Here is a 13,398-nt window from a genome sequence, read left to right as displayed (position 1 = left end):
GATATCATTTATTGATATGGCCACTGCGTAGAGATAAGAAAAAAATCATATTATTGTTTTTTTTCCCAAAAAGGATTATTAGGTATATTTGTAGTTAATTGTCATTGTGTAGAAGTTGGAATGATTTTTTGAATAGTCTTTAGTTTTGGAAGGAAACGAGTTATTATTAGTTTCAATTTTGTATCAAAATTATATGTAACGACGTTTAACTTGTTCATGTCTGGCCGACGATCATCTTCATATATAAAAATATAATTATTTAGCTTGATAATTCATTTGGAAACAAACGTTGAGGATCTGAGATTTTTAATTTTTTATAGAGGTTTAAACCTTTTATTTCCAGAGTATATTGGGCTGCGTATGAACCTTTATGGGCTTTGAAACAAAATTGGGCTCGCCAGTTGTTTTGTGGAACAAAAATGGGCAGGCAAACGAAATTATATAGTTTAGATCGGGGTTTAGATACTGGCCACCGAAATAATCGGTTATTGAATGTATTAAACGACATAGTTTTAATTCAAGTGGCTTGTCATTGTAATTATCGAGGAAAACTCAAGACTAAGTACAAAATGTACTTCTGTTTTAATAGTCTAGATTGTCTAGATCTATAGAATATGAATGATCATTGTATGAGTACTCTAGATTGAATCTTGATCATAGGCATGGGCGTTCGGTGGTCCGTTCGGTTTCGGTCCGGATGATTCGGATTTTCGGATTTTTGGTGTTATGCTCATAAGTACCATTTGATTTTTACTAATTATCAGATCGGGTTCGGTTTGGTTCCTTCCGGGTTTGGTTTGGATCGTATTTAACCAATGTTTAAAATCATACAAAAATATATTTTTAAAAACCTCAAAAATTGACAAATTTTTTTTGAAAATATATGAATTATTTACAAATTTAATTAAAAATTAGTTAAGCTATCTTAATTAACTAAAAAATATTCAAAATAACAAATAAAACAAACTACAAAAGTATTTTGAATACTCTAAAATATCTAAATCACCTTAATATATATAAAAACATTAGCATATTTAACTAATTTCGAATATCTTCGGATCCTAATTCGGATTTCGGTTCGGTTCGGGTTATAACCAAAGTCCAAAGTAGTAAGGTCATAAGTTCCATTCGGATATTTTTGTAAAACAGTTCAGATTCGATTTCGGTTTTTCCGGTTCGGGTTAAGGTTGGTACTTCGGATTAAGTTTAAAACGCCCAGGATCTTAAATCAGTGTCCTTGCCCATGGATCCATATTCAACTATTGATTGAATACTTGTTTAGTTTCATTGCTCTTGTGAACTTGATTTCTTGCTAGTTACTTGATACCATTCAACTACATCTTGATTGTTTAGATTAGGCAAATAATTTTTATTCTCATTGCTTAAAACAATTTAGGATTGGATTGACATCTCTTATACTACTTTGAGTATATGATTGAAATTTAATCCACGCTGAGAAAAATGCCCTCGAAAAAGGCAACTGATGAAAAATTTCGTAGAATTGAAACATTGATATCTTCTTTTATTATTTTTATTTGATAGAAAATGCTACTATAATAAAAGTCTTGAACGAGAATTTGTGGAAATAACAGTAGTTGAACATTCCAATATTGTTACTTAGTAGATAGGAGGTTTACGACAATAACACTGGTTTAAGATACAAGCATAAGCTTGTTCACCTTTCGCCTTGCAAAAGTCAATGCAAGCAGCAACACCACAGTTCGTGTCAAGTGGTAAAGCTATGTGTTTTGGATTGACGCATTTACAATGGTTGTTCTCACATTTGATCTTCGTTACACATTTCAGATGAACACAATCCGAGACCGTTTCACAAGATTGTGCTAGAATAAGAGTGCCTATTAGAGTAAGACAGGATAATATATATTGTTAATGATTAATATGGTCATCGTGATGAACTGATGATAATAACGATGGTGATAATCAGAAATCTACAATGGTGATGAATAACTAAGATATGATTTAGGAAAAACTTACATGTTGAGAAAAGTATAAGACCGATGAATATGAAAGCTACTTTCTCCATTTCTATCGAGTAAATTGTATTTTCTATTGTAATTATATGTTGTTTATGTGACTTACATGAAGATTTGAAGACTATTTATAATTTTAATTGCGAGCAATCTGTTCTGTTAACTGATTCACTAGTCAATATTTGCATTTGGTTTGAATAAAACCTTGATTTATTTTCTTTATTTTGCCTATCGGGCATTCTCTGATTTCATTCTTCAACAATATTTTATTTGGTTTTAGCTGACTCTTTATATTTAGAAGGAGTATAATAGTTATACCTTTGGATGCCTTAATTTTGACGAATCTAAGGTAAATCGGGAAGCATATCGTTTTCGTCTTTAGAGCAAGACTATAAAAGACATTCAAAGCTGACTAAAGTTGAATGAGGGAAATATATCTTTAATGAAAAATAATATGATTTACATTAACACTGCATTCTTGATCAAATAGTGAGGAACATAAACATAAAATTAGTACTGGATAGAGAGAAACGAAGGGTTGAATATGAATTCAGAAGAATAAACTAGTTAACTAATTTTCGGCCGGTCCTAACGGCCGGTGAGCAAGGGAGCAAATAATTTAAGAAGATAGAGTCAAATCTTTTAAGTGTTCAAGCTTGTTTTGATATTCGACCTAAACCGTGAAGTCGTTCAACCTCGAACTCACGTTGCACAAGTTTACACACATAGATTAATTGATTATCCAGAGTTCACCGATGTGGCTACGTCTCTGAGGTCTGGCAAAGCAAATCACTAACTCTCCAAAATCACACAACGGCTGTGACCTAAAGTTTGTAACCCTAATACAATATATATTTCTCTGATAACGTGTACAACACACGAACTTTGCTTTTATATTAAACAAAGTACAACTGATAACCGGCTTTAATAATCGTAAATCATTGAGTAATAATTAACCGGACGTCAAGCAATACCATATAACCCAATTGTCAATCTCGACTTGGTTTAAGCTCCAATACAGCTGATTTTTCATCATCAACGTAACAAATGGAATATTGACCTTTGCTATTCAGAAATACACATGTTAACGAAATCTTATATATGTTGTTGTATTTGAAGATAAAATAAACAATATTATATGAATAACCAATTATAATTTTAAAATAAATATTTCTGAATAATATCAAGATTATGATTTTTTATTTTATTTTTTAGAGTCTATGTTTTAATCATGAATTAGTTATTGGATGTGTTTTTCATAATTGTTTATTAAATTTACGGACTTGGGGGGGCGAACTTTCTCAAAAATTGTCTAAACTACCACATTCATAATACCATTTTTCATTTTTATCTTAACCACACTTACCATCATTTTTATGCTTTTATCTTAATTAGATTATTATCTAACCAACAATTATCCATTAATCGGAATATACTCTAACCAAATTTTACAGCATATTAAAACAAATTTATTTAAAATGTAACTACAACTTTAAATGTTATATATTAATATATATTATTATTTCATTTCCCATACAGAATACAAACTATAAATGTTTTTGTTAAAACATTGAAAATTATTTTTAAAATATATGTTAAATAATTTGATGATTAATATAATTCACACACACACACACATATATATATATTTGAATTGTAAAAATACAACATCTAAATTTCAATTTAATATATTTTTCTCAAAAATGAACATATAATTAGAATTTATTTGGTAAATAAACTTAGAGACATATATATCTATCTATCTATTTATCTATCTATCTATCTATCTTACTAAAACAAATAAATACATTTTATTTAGGAAAGATATATTTATTAATATACATAAATATAATAATTGGTATTTTAATTTATAAATAAATACAATAAAAATGGTTACTCTAGTTAAAATATTAATTGACGAATATGTTATATAACATATCATTTTAATTGGTTTTACATGTAACCGCAATATGAGCAATCAACAAATTATAGACAATTAAAAATCGTCGATCTGCCATAAATGTTATTTATTATAAATCAAACAAACATCCTGATGTGTGTATATTTGTACAATTATTACATTAATTTAGTATGTCTATTATGTTAAACAAATATCCGCACGGATCAAGCTCTAGTTTAGTTTAAGTGAGCTGGAAACTAATGTAAAACTTCAAAGAAGTAATACTCCATCAGTTTCAAAATGTTACATATTTTAGATTTTTCACACATTTTAATAAAACATATTAAATGTGCATAATTTTTGTGATTAATTTTTCATAATTTTAAACCAATAAAAATCCAATAAATGAAATTAAGTTTTTTGAAATTTGCATAATAAAACATGCATTGAAAATATAAAAAAAAAAAATTTTGAAACAATTTTTATCTCCGGAATATGTAACATTTTGAAACGGAGAGAATAGAAGGTTGCGCTGAATTTTGTATGGTTTATGTTATCTGTACTAAACTTATTTAAGAACAAAATAAATAAAATTCTAAGCAGATTGAATAATTATTAAAAAGTTGGCATATTAAAAGGCATAATAGATAATATTCCAACCGGACCAATCAAGTGGACAAGAAGCGGGTGAGAAACCAAAGTAATTGAGAAAATACGGATAAAAGAACAAAATCACAAATGCAATATTCGAAATACATAATGATGAAAATACAACAAATACGGATTATAACTCACAAAATTATTAATTTTCTCCCCTCCGAAAATGTTTTTGATGCAATATCAGTAAGCCCAAACAAGTCCAATAACCAACGATCCCACAGCTAAAATATATCCAGTGGAAGCACGTAGCCCCTGACCGGAACTCGAACGCGAACCTGAGCCGTTGCTCGAACCCGAATCTGAGCCGTTGCTGGAGCCCGAATCTGAATCGGAGCTTGAATCCGAACCCGGAGAGGGAACGGCGGTGGAGTCAGCAGAGACAACGTTGACTTTAACCTTCATGCCTGACTGGCAATGCCCTGGGGTCCCACATGCGAAATAACGAGTACCGGTTTTCGACAGCTTAACGACGTCGTTTCCAGAGCTTAAGGAATTTACAGGTGTTCCCAGGTCACAGCTCTTGTATGCCGCTTCGCTTCCCAGCTCTACAACGCTGTGTAGTCCGGAATATTTGAAAACTACAAGGAACGAACAAAAAAAAAACGGTTTGGTTAGCATGAACCGGTCGGTTTAAGAAAATTGAATTTAGAGAAACACATACCAAGTTGATCGCCGACTTTGAAAGATTTATCGGACGACCAAGAATCAAAGTCAACGGATTGTTCCCAGCCTTGGCTCCCGCCTATCACATGCTGTGCTGCTAAAGTTGTCTTAACCGCAAGTAAACCGGAGAAAACCAGGATAACTAGAGCTGCTTGCATTGTCATTGGTTTTTAATGAATTGGACGCTGTTTAGAAATACTACGTTAAGCTGCTGCTAGCTAGTACTTATATATACACGGCAATGCATGACATTGGTTGCTTAAGTTATAAAAGTTAGGAAGAAAAGAAACAGAAACAAAAACAAGCTTGGAGTTGAATCGAAGCTAAGATCTTTAGTAGTTGGCATATCTTTAAATTAGTATTTGTGTTCTGTTTGTTTTTGATATTTTTATGTGTTCAAGTAGAACGTTTGCATCAGAATTGCCGAATAAGTTAAGGAGCCAAAAAAGCCTTAGCATGCAAGCAAGATTTAAGAACCACCCGGTTTGTAAATAGAACTTTTACCATTGGTGGTTAACTACTTGTTTCACATAAAGCTTCTATTTCCTCTTGTGTTTTTCTTTGAACCATTTTCATTTTAAATATTAAAAGCGAACTAGTAAAGCTGGTTTACTGTAATAATGAAAATTATCATTCAAGTTTATCACCATTGAACTTGAAAACTATTTGTTGTAAGCTCATAAACCATGGTAAGTTTTATTTTTATATCACAGAAGTGTAAGCAACAATGAACCATGGTAAGATTTTTTAAACTTCACACAAGCCAAAGATCCAATAGTCATCATTTCTTCAACAACACCAGAACATCTCTTCTTTTTTTACATAATCTCTTCAACTATGGGATTCATTTTCTTCTCATCACAGCAAGTGAAGTAGTACTTGTAAAAATTCACAAGAGCTTTTTTTTCTCTGAGATCTCTCTCTCATTTTATCATATACACAACAATATTGTTCTCTCTGCATCTCATTTCACAGCAACAACCCCAGTTTCAGAGCTCATCTTCTTCCTCCTCTCCATGAAACTTCCACCACACGCAGAGAAACCAGGAAGACAACGATGATGCTGCCAGTTAGACTTCTTCTTCTCTTCCTTTACGCTAGAGTCCTCAATGGCGACCTTGTTGAACTCGCCTGAGTTTTCACCAGAGAGATAAGGAGAGCTGAGAGAAGATGACCCTCCAGAGCTTTCCTCTCGTTCTTCTCTTATACTTTCTCTGAAGAGATCACCAAGCTTCTTCCTCCTCGGTTTTGGCGCTGGGGAAGAGCCTCGAGAAGGCTTATTCTCGTGGAATATAAGGTTGTTGATGCGAGGAAGTCTGTCCGAGAAGCTGCTCTTAGGAGTGTTTCCACGCGAAGGAGTGAAATCTGAGTAAAAATGTATAAAATCAAGATTCTGGAGCTTGACTAAGTCAAATCCAACAAGAAAAAAAAAAGAAAAAGAAAAAGATCCTACCGCCATTAACGCTGTGGAAATCATCGTCTGAGTCAGATTGTAGCCATTGCTGGGTATCGAAAAAGGTTTCATCTTTACTTCCTGTAGAATAAAATTAAAAACATTAGAACAAGAACGTAAATGTGTGTGATTCATTCATACATGTGTATTTCGAACCTTTTGATTCAGACACCATCTTAAGACAGAACAGACCAAAACAGACAAAGAACTACTAGAAGAAGAAGTGTAAACCCCTTTAAAACAGAAGAACTACACTAAAAGCAATGCCTAAAAAGAGATTAAATATGAACCATATACTAAAGTTCCCGGGTAAAAATTTATAAATTTTCAAAAACCCACTTGTTCAAATTAAAGCGTGAAAAACAATGGAACCAAAGATCAAGAAGAGTGTTTCCATACTTTTACACAGTTATTTCAGATCTGGGTCACAGGTAAAGTAGACAACTTTTTGAAACACAATTCACCAAAATAGCTCTCTGTCTTTTCAAGTTACCTTTTTTCCCGTTGTAAGAAACAAAAAAAAAAAACTCTGTTGTCACGGGAAAGTCTTTGGGAATAAAAATCTTTTTTTTTTTTACTTTAATTCTATTAATGGAAGAAATCGAATCAGAGATATGATCTTATCACATAAAAGTCTCTCTCAATTAGTCAAATTGATTAATTTAGAAAAAACCACTAATGGAATAATAATTTGAGATAATACTAGTAATTTTTTTCGATCACAGAACCTCCACCACATGTGCAATTATGTTGAACGTCGATGTAATAAGAGAGTGTGTAGTTAGAGCACTTGCAACGGGGGATGACATCGAGTCCGTTAGCCCGGTCCGTTGCACTTTTTTGATTTTTTAATTAATATAAACCCAGCCCATTTGACGGATTGATCCGTAAATAGCATCTTGACGGACCCGGTCCGTGGGCGACGTGGCGGAGAGAGATTGGACGGAGGAGCGTTTGTGTTTGGTAATGGGGAAAAAAAAAATTCATTTCGACGAAAGCAAAGAAAAAAAAAACCTCTCAACTCTCTAGGGCGATTTGTCGGATCCCACCGTCGCGATTCAACTCCGTGTGATCCTCAAGGTAAGTAGAAGCGTTTTCTTCTATATTAATCGAGCTAGATTGTTTCCATTTATATTCAATCGAGTTGGGATCGTTTGTATCAAAATTAGGGTTCGCAAAAAAGCTGCGATTTGGGGATTTTTTATATTAGGGTTTGAAAACCCTTTTGGGTCTCGGTCGCTTTAGGGATTTGAAAACCCTTTTGGGTCTCGATTGATTTAGGGATTTCAAAACCCTTTTCGGGTGTCGATCGAATTACGGATTTGAAAATTGTGCATTTTTCCCATTCGATTTATGGTTGCCGCTCTATTTAGTGTTGATAAGTTCGTCTTTCTTATTGTTTATCAACATTAGTGCTAATCTTTGCTTTTTGCTTGTCTCTTTCTTTGCAGGTTAACAAAAATGGGAAGGTATAGCTATAGCCAGCCGTCCTCATCATCAGCGTCCGTCGACATCACCTCACTTCTCGAAGCTGAAGCTCAGATCTACGCCGATGAAGCTCAGAGTAGCTTCGGTAATGGAGAGCCGTTTCAGAACCAACCTCAACCTGAGGGGGATGATGGCATCCCGACGATCTGCTACTGTGGGAGTGAGCCGGTTGTTGCTACAGCCTACACGGAAAAAGATCCAGGCCGTAGGTATTTCACCTGCAACAATGTCGTTGATGGAGCCACTCACATCTGGAAGTGGTTGGATGACGCGGTCTTGGAGGAGATGAGGGACTTTCAGACGGAGATAAGAAGGCTTAAGGAAGCAGTTGCAGAGAGAGAGCAGAAGCTGCTGCTGCTAGAGAAGACTTTGTACGACGCAGGAAAGGAAACCACACGAGTTAAGCTAATGGTGTGCCTGCTAGTGGTCATAGGTTTGGTAATCTTGGTTCTACATGGTAAGCTCTTGACTTATTTGTATTTCATTTTCAGTTTATGCGTTTGTATTAAAACATTTGACTGCCTCATGTTACTTATTTGCAGGAGTAGCTGCGAAGGCTTCAATGGGGACTGTTCTATCACATGTCCAATGGCGAAAAAAGTAAAGGTACTCTGCTTTTCTTTTCTATCCGTTAAAAAAAAATTCAAATAGGATTGTAGATGTATTGAATGGTTTTTGTAGGTAGATAAAAACCAGTGTGATTTGATTGGTTTTAAATGTTCTACGTTTAAATTGCTGTATAATTGAATGGTGTTTGGTTAAATAGCTGTTATAGTACATAGGATTTAATTAGATAACCTAAATAACTAGGACTGTATTAATAAATGCTACTGATATTTGTTAATTGCTTTTAGTTTGCTTCCTATCTTCCAAACTGCTCAGATTTGATAGGGTGTTATTGTATAATAAATTAGAACTTGTATTACTTAAGGCTCTGTGTAACTACTTGAGTAACACAGAGCATTTTTAGAGCATGTCGGGTTATAGACACCTTCTGTTCAGTCAAATGCCAGTAGATCTTGAATCACCCGAGCCTTTTTGGCTTGGGTCTCAAACTCCTGATGATTCTCCTAGCGAAATCTCTCCTGAGTGTCCTAGCCAAATCCGTCCTGAGTGTCCTAGTCAAGTCCCTGGTCAGTCTCGTAGGCAAGTCCCTGGTCAGTCTCGTAGGCAAGTCCCTGAAGAGTCTGTTAAGACCTTTCCAGATAGAAGGAAATATACACCCAAAGAGGATAGGATCCTTATTGGTGCTTGGCTTAACACCAGTAAGGACCCTCTCGTAGGCAACGAGCAGAGAGCTGTTGCTTTCTGGAAGCGTATTGTAGACTACTACAACGCCAGCCCTCAGCTCGTTGGGGAAGTACCGCGGGAGGTTACTTCTTGTAAGCAGAGGTGGTCTAGGATCAATCATGAAGTATCCAGATTCACTGGTTGCTACAACCAGGCGCTGAGGGAGCAGAGAAGCGGCCAAAATGATGATGATGTGATCAAAGCTGCTTACGACATATTCTTCACCAAGTACGATACCAAGTTCACACTCGATCACTGCTGGAGAGAGCTCAGGCATGAGCAGAAATGGGCCTCCACATATATGGCTAAGGATGGTGGAAAGGAAAAGCGGAGGCCAGTGGTGGATCTTGACGGACCAGAAGAAAATGTTGTTGGAGAAGATGAGGATAGACCCGTCGGGGTAAAGGCTGCGAAAGGTGCCAGTAAGAAGAAGAAGAGTGGTCGAGATGAGGAGTTGTCTAAGCTACAAGGCGTTTTGGAACTTAAGGAAAAACTGTCTAGAAATAAAGTCCTTGATCGCTTGCTTGCCAAGAAAGAGCCATTGTCTGAGATCGAAACAACACTAAAAATGAAGCTTATGTCTGAAATGTTATGATGTGTACTGTGTGTTCTTTGGGGTCACTTGTAGGAAAAGTTAGTACTTGTTGTGTGATGTGTGTACTTGCTTAGTTGTTACAGCTAAACTAACCATTTTTTAAACGTGTTGTTGCAGGTAGTTCTTTGAGGTCACGGGAGGATAGCGGTTCTTTTGTTCCTTAGCTAATGCGGAGTTGTCACGGGTGGTTTTAGAGTACTGAGAGCATTTTGGCATGTAGCTCCTGCTCATAAGTCACGGGTTTTCCCTTCTTGTAGTATAAGTACTCGGATATGTATCTCTTTCTCCTCAACATTGTAATATTTGTCTGCTACTTGCTTCTCTCAATCCTTTGTATCCATCTCATCAACTTGCTTCTCTGTACCATAACCATAATCAGGTTTCGGTTGTTGTTTCATATGGCTTAACTTGCATTTGTATTTCACTTGTCATTTTGTTTCAGTTTTACATGCATTTTGCTCGCTAGGTTGTTTCGTAACTACATGCATTTTGTTTCAGTTTTACATGCATTCAGTCTTAGGTAATGCTTTATTAATATATCCACAGAGCTCAATCCTACCTAGGTTGTTCCGCAGCTAGCTGTTCTCTTGTCGTTCTCTTATGTTTTCAACTTGTTAATATATGTTTTAACTTTTAAGTAGTTGTTTTCAACTTGTTAATATATGTTCTAAATATTTAAAACTTATAAAAAAAAAAAGAGAGAAGATTTACAAGTAGAAAAATCAATATATTTTTAACTAGAAAAGATTTAAAAGTAGAAATACTCTAAATATTTTTAACTTATAAGAAAAAAATAGAGAAGATTTAAAAGTAGAAAAAATCAAAATATAAGAAATCTTCTAAGCAACTTATTATTTATCCACCAGGATAAGCAATGTCGTCATCTTCATCTGATGAAAATGATGAAATTGAGGAGAGATTGGATGATATTATCGAAGATTTCATTGACGAAATTTACGACGATATAGTGGAGGCCGAACCCATACCGCAAAGGACCCGTAGCTATACTGAACGACACCGCGAAGGAGGACACCACCAGCTAAGCAATGACTACTTCAACGACGACCATTCGACATATTCGATACAAACTTTCAGACGCCGATTCCGCATGAATAAGGGATTATTCATGCGTATTGTCGATGGCCTTGAACAATTCTTTCCATTCTTTCAGCAAAGAAAAGATGCAACGGGGAGGTGGGGTCTTACTGCACTACAAAAATGTACGGCAGCAATTCGTCTACTTGCTTATGGAAATTCGGCTGACACGGTTGACGAATATCTCCGACTTGGTGAGAGCACTGCACTTTCTTGTTTACATCATTTCACTGATGGGATAATACAGTTATTCGGAGATGAGTATCTGCGACCACCCACAGCAGAGGATCTTCAACGACTACTCGATATGGGAGAGAAACGAGGGTTTCCTGGGATGGTCGGGAGCATTGACTGTATGCACTGGGAGTGGAAAAATTGTCCAACCGCTTGGAAAGGACAGTACGCCCGTGGCCACGGAAAACCGACTATTGTCCTAGAGGCCGTAGCTTCACAAGATCTTTGGATTTGGCACGCATTTTTTGGTCTTCCAGGTACCTTAAATGATCTTAATGTCCTCGATCGATCTCCTGTGTTTGATGACCTTTTAGAAGGTCGAGCTCCCAGGGTGAGGTACATGGTCAACAACCACATGTATAAGTTGGCATATTACCTCACGGATGGTATATATCCAAAATGGTCAACATTTATCCAAACTATCACACTCCCTCAAAGTCCTAAACAACAGTTATTTGCTCAAGTTCAAGAATCAGTCCGAAAAGATGTCGAACGGGCTTTTGGAGTATTGCAAGCTCGGTTTGCGATTGTGAAAAACCCGGTTCGTACAATGGCCAAAGAGAAGATAGGGAAGATAATGAGAGCATGTATCATACTACACAATATGATAGTTGAGGATGAACGAGATGGTTATTCAATGCGGTACGATATTTCAGAATTTGAAGAAGGAGAATCTTCCAGAACTTCGGAGGTCCTAAACGCAAACCCTACACTAAACGAAATCCCGACAATTCTCAATAATATATTTCCCAACCGAAATGATCTTCGTGATAGGCAAACTCATGAACGATTGAAGAATGATTTGATCGAAAACATTTGGAATAAATTTGGCGATGAAGATTAATAATTAGTATCTTTATATTTAAACCTTGTATCTTTTAATCCTTGTATCTTTTAATCCTTGTATCTTTAAATTGAATCCTTGTACCTTTTATTTTAATTATGCAATTAATAAATTTTCAATTTCAATTTTTTTTTAAAAAAAATAATATTTTAATGTTAAGGACTCCGTCTTCGGGATCACCATTGGACGAGCTTTTTGGACTCGAATCCTTCACTGTTCAAACAAAAAAAAAACCAAAAAAATTTATAATAAACAATTCCCAAGGATCCCAATGTGGGGATGACCATTGCAAGTGCTCTTAGATCGGACAATAACTAAACTGAACATCAGACAAAGACCAAGACCAATTAGGACACGAGTTAAATTCAAAAAGAGAGATCTTTATGTAATAAATACCGAAGCTTTTCTTTGAAGAGGAAAACGACCACCGAGACTTGACAGCCGGAGAAGCCACCTGAACCGATGTACTCTTTATCGGCGATTCTGAGAATTGAATTGAATAAACATATAAAAATCATAAGCAAAAGTATTAACTTTTATATATATATATATATATATATATATATATATAATATCTGAGAAGACACCCCACAGTCAGATTCAATATCATCATGAACTAATCATTTCTTGATTTACCAAAACAATAATAATATAAAATCTGAAGATCAAAACACAGAGACGATGGTCTCTCTCTCGATTATAAGAAATTGAGACAGAAAAAAAAAATACCGAAGAGTTTCTTCGCAGAAGGAGACGATGAGTACAAGGAATTAGAAATGATCGTAACGCTGTCGTTTTTCACAGTCATCGGAGCTGAATTATTATCTTTCGTGGGAGATTCTGGTGTTACCATGACGACGAAGAAGACAACATTCACTGGTATCGATTTTTAAAAAATAAATTAAAAGACTCTATAGAGAGAGAGAACGAAAGAGAGTTTTTGATTGAGAGGTATGTGAAGACAGAAGGAACTATATGATTCTTCTTCTTCTTTTTTTGGTTCGTCGGGGAAGGTAATATGTGGGTCCCAGACGGACACGGTGCCCACTCAGTTTTCGTGTTACAACGGTGTCGTTTCATGGACTCCACGTCTTCATCGTGTGAATATCATGGTGGGACCCATGCGTGACTCTTTTTATGAGTAACGTGGCGCTTTTGTAAAATCCCTGATTACGTATGACTCGA

General features: G+C 35.4%; 2 protein-coding genes and 1 pseudogene across 2 annotated transcripts; 1 reads left to right on the top strand and 2 right to left on the bottom strand.

Annotated features, from left to right (window-relative positions):
- The first annotated feature begins 1,953 nt into the window (after window positions 1-1,953).
- LOC125575996 lies at window positions 1,954-2,038 on the top strand (annotated as a pseudogene).
- A 2,482-nt stretch (window positions 2,039-4,520) lies between these two features.
- Window positions 4,521-5,444, bottom strand: LOC106352411 (mavicyanin-like). Its single transcript, XM_013792050.3, has 2 exons — window positions 5,213-5,444; window positions 4,521-5,129 (listed from the first exon to the last, which is right to left on the bottom strand). Exons 1-2 carry the CDS (start codon window positions 5,376-5,378, stop codon window positions 4,732-4,734), a joined length of 564 nt encoding a protein of 187 aa, XP_013647504.1. The 5' UTR covers window positions 5,379-5,444; the 3' UTR covers window positions 4,521-4,731.
- A 538-nt stretch (window positions 5,445-5,982) lies between these two features.
- Window positions 5,983-13,197, bottom strand: LOC106349275 (uncharacterized protein At3g27210). Its single transcript, XM_048735389.1, has 4 exons — window positions 12,943-13,197; window positions 12,610-12,696; window positions 6,668-6,748; window positions 5,983-6,579 (listed from the first exon to the last, which is right to left on the bottom strand). Exons 1-4 carry the CDS (start codon window positions 13,064-13,066, stop codon window positions 6,179-6,181), a joined length of 693 nt encoding a protein of 230 aa, XP_048591346.1. The 5' UTR covers window positions 13,067-13,197; the 3' UTR covers window positions 5,983-6,178.
- Between the last annotated feature and the right edge of the window lie 201 nt (window positions 13,198-13,398).

Source organism: Brassica napus, chromosome A6 (assembly GCF_020379485.1).
Source record: "Brassica napus cultivar Da-Ae chromosome A6, Da-Ae, whole genome shotgun sequence".
NCBI classification, from domain to species: domain Eukaryota; kingdom Viridiplantae; phylum Streptophyta; class Magnoliopsida; order Brassicales; family Brassicaceae; genus Brassica; species Brassica napus.
Note: the sequence above shows the minus strand (reverse complement) of the source record. Positions and strands in the feature narration are given on the sequence as shown.

Coding starts and splice junctions, on each gene's coding strand:
- LOC106352411 (XM_013792050.3), bottom strand. CDS start 5,378: ATGACAATGCAAGCAGCTCTAGTTATCCTGGTTTTCTCCGGTTTACTT. Junction 5,130..5,212: donor CAAAGTCGGCGATCAACTTG/GTATGTGTTTCT, acceptor CGTTCCTTGTAG/TTTTCAAATATTCCGGACTA.
- LOC106349275 (XM_048735389.1), bottom strand. CDS start 13,066: ATGGTAACACCAGAATCTCCCACGAAAGATAATAATTCAGCTCCGATG. Junction 12,697..12,942: donor TTCTGCGAAGAAACTCTTCG/GTATTTTTTTTT, acceptor TTCAATTCTCAG/AATCGCCGATAAAGAGTACA. Junction 6,580..6,667: donor TTTCCACAGCGTTAATGGCG/GTAGGATCTTTT, acceptor ATTTTTACTCAG/ATTTCACTCCTTCGCGTGGA.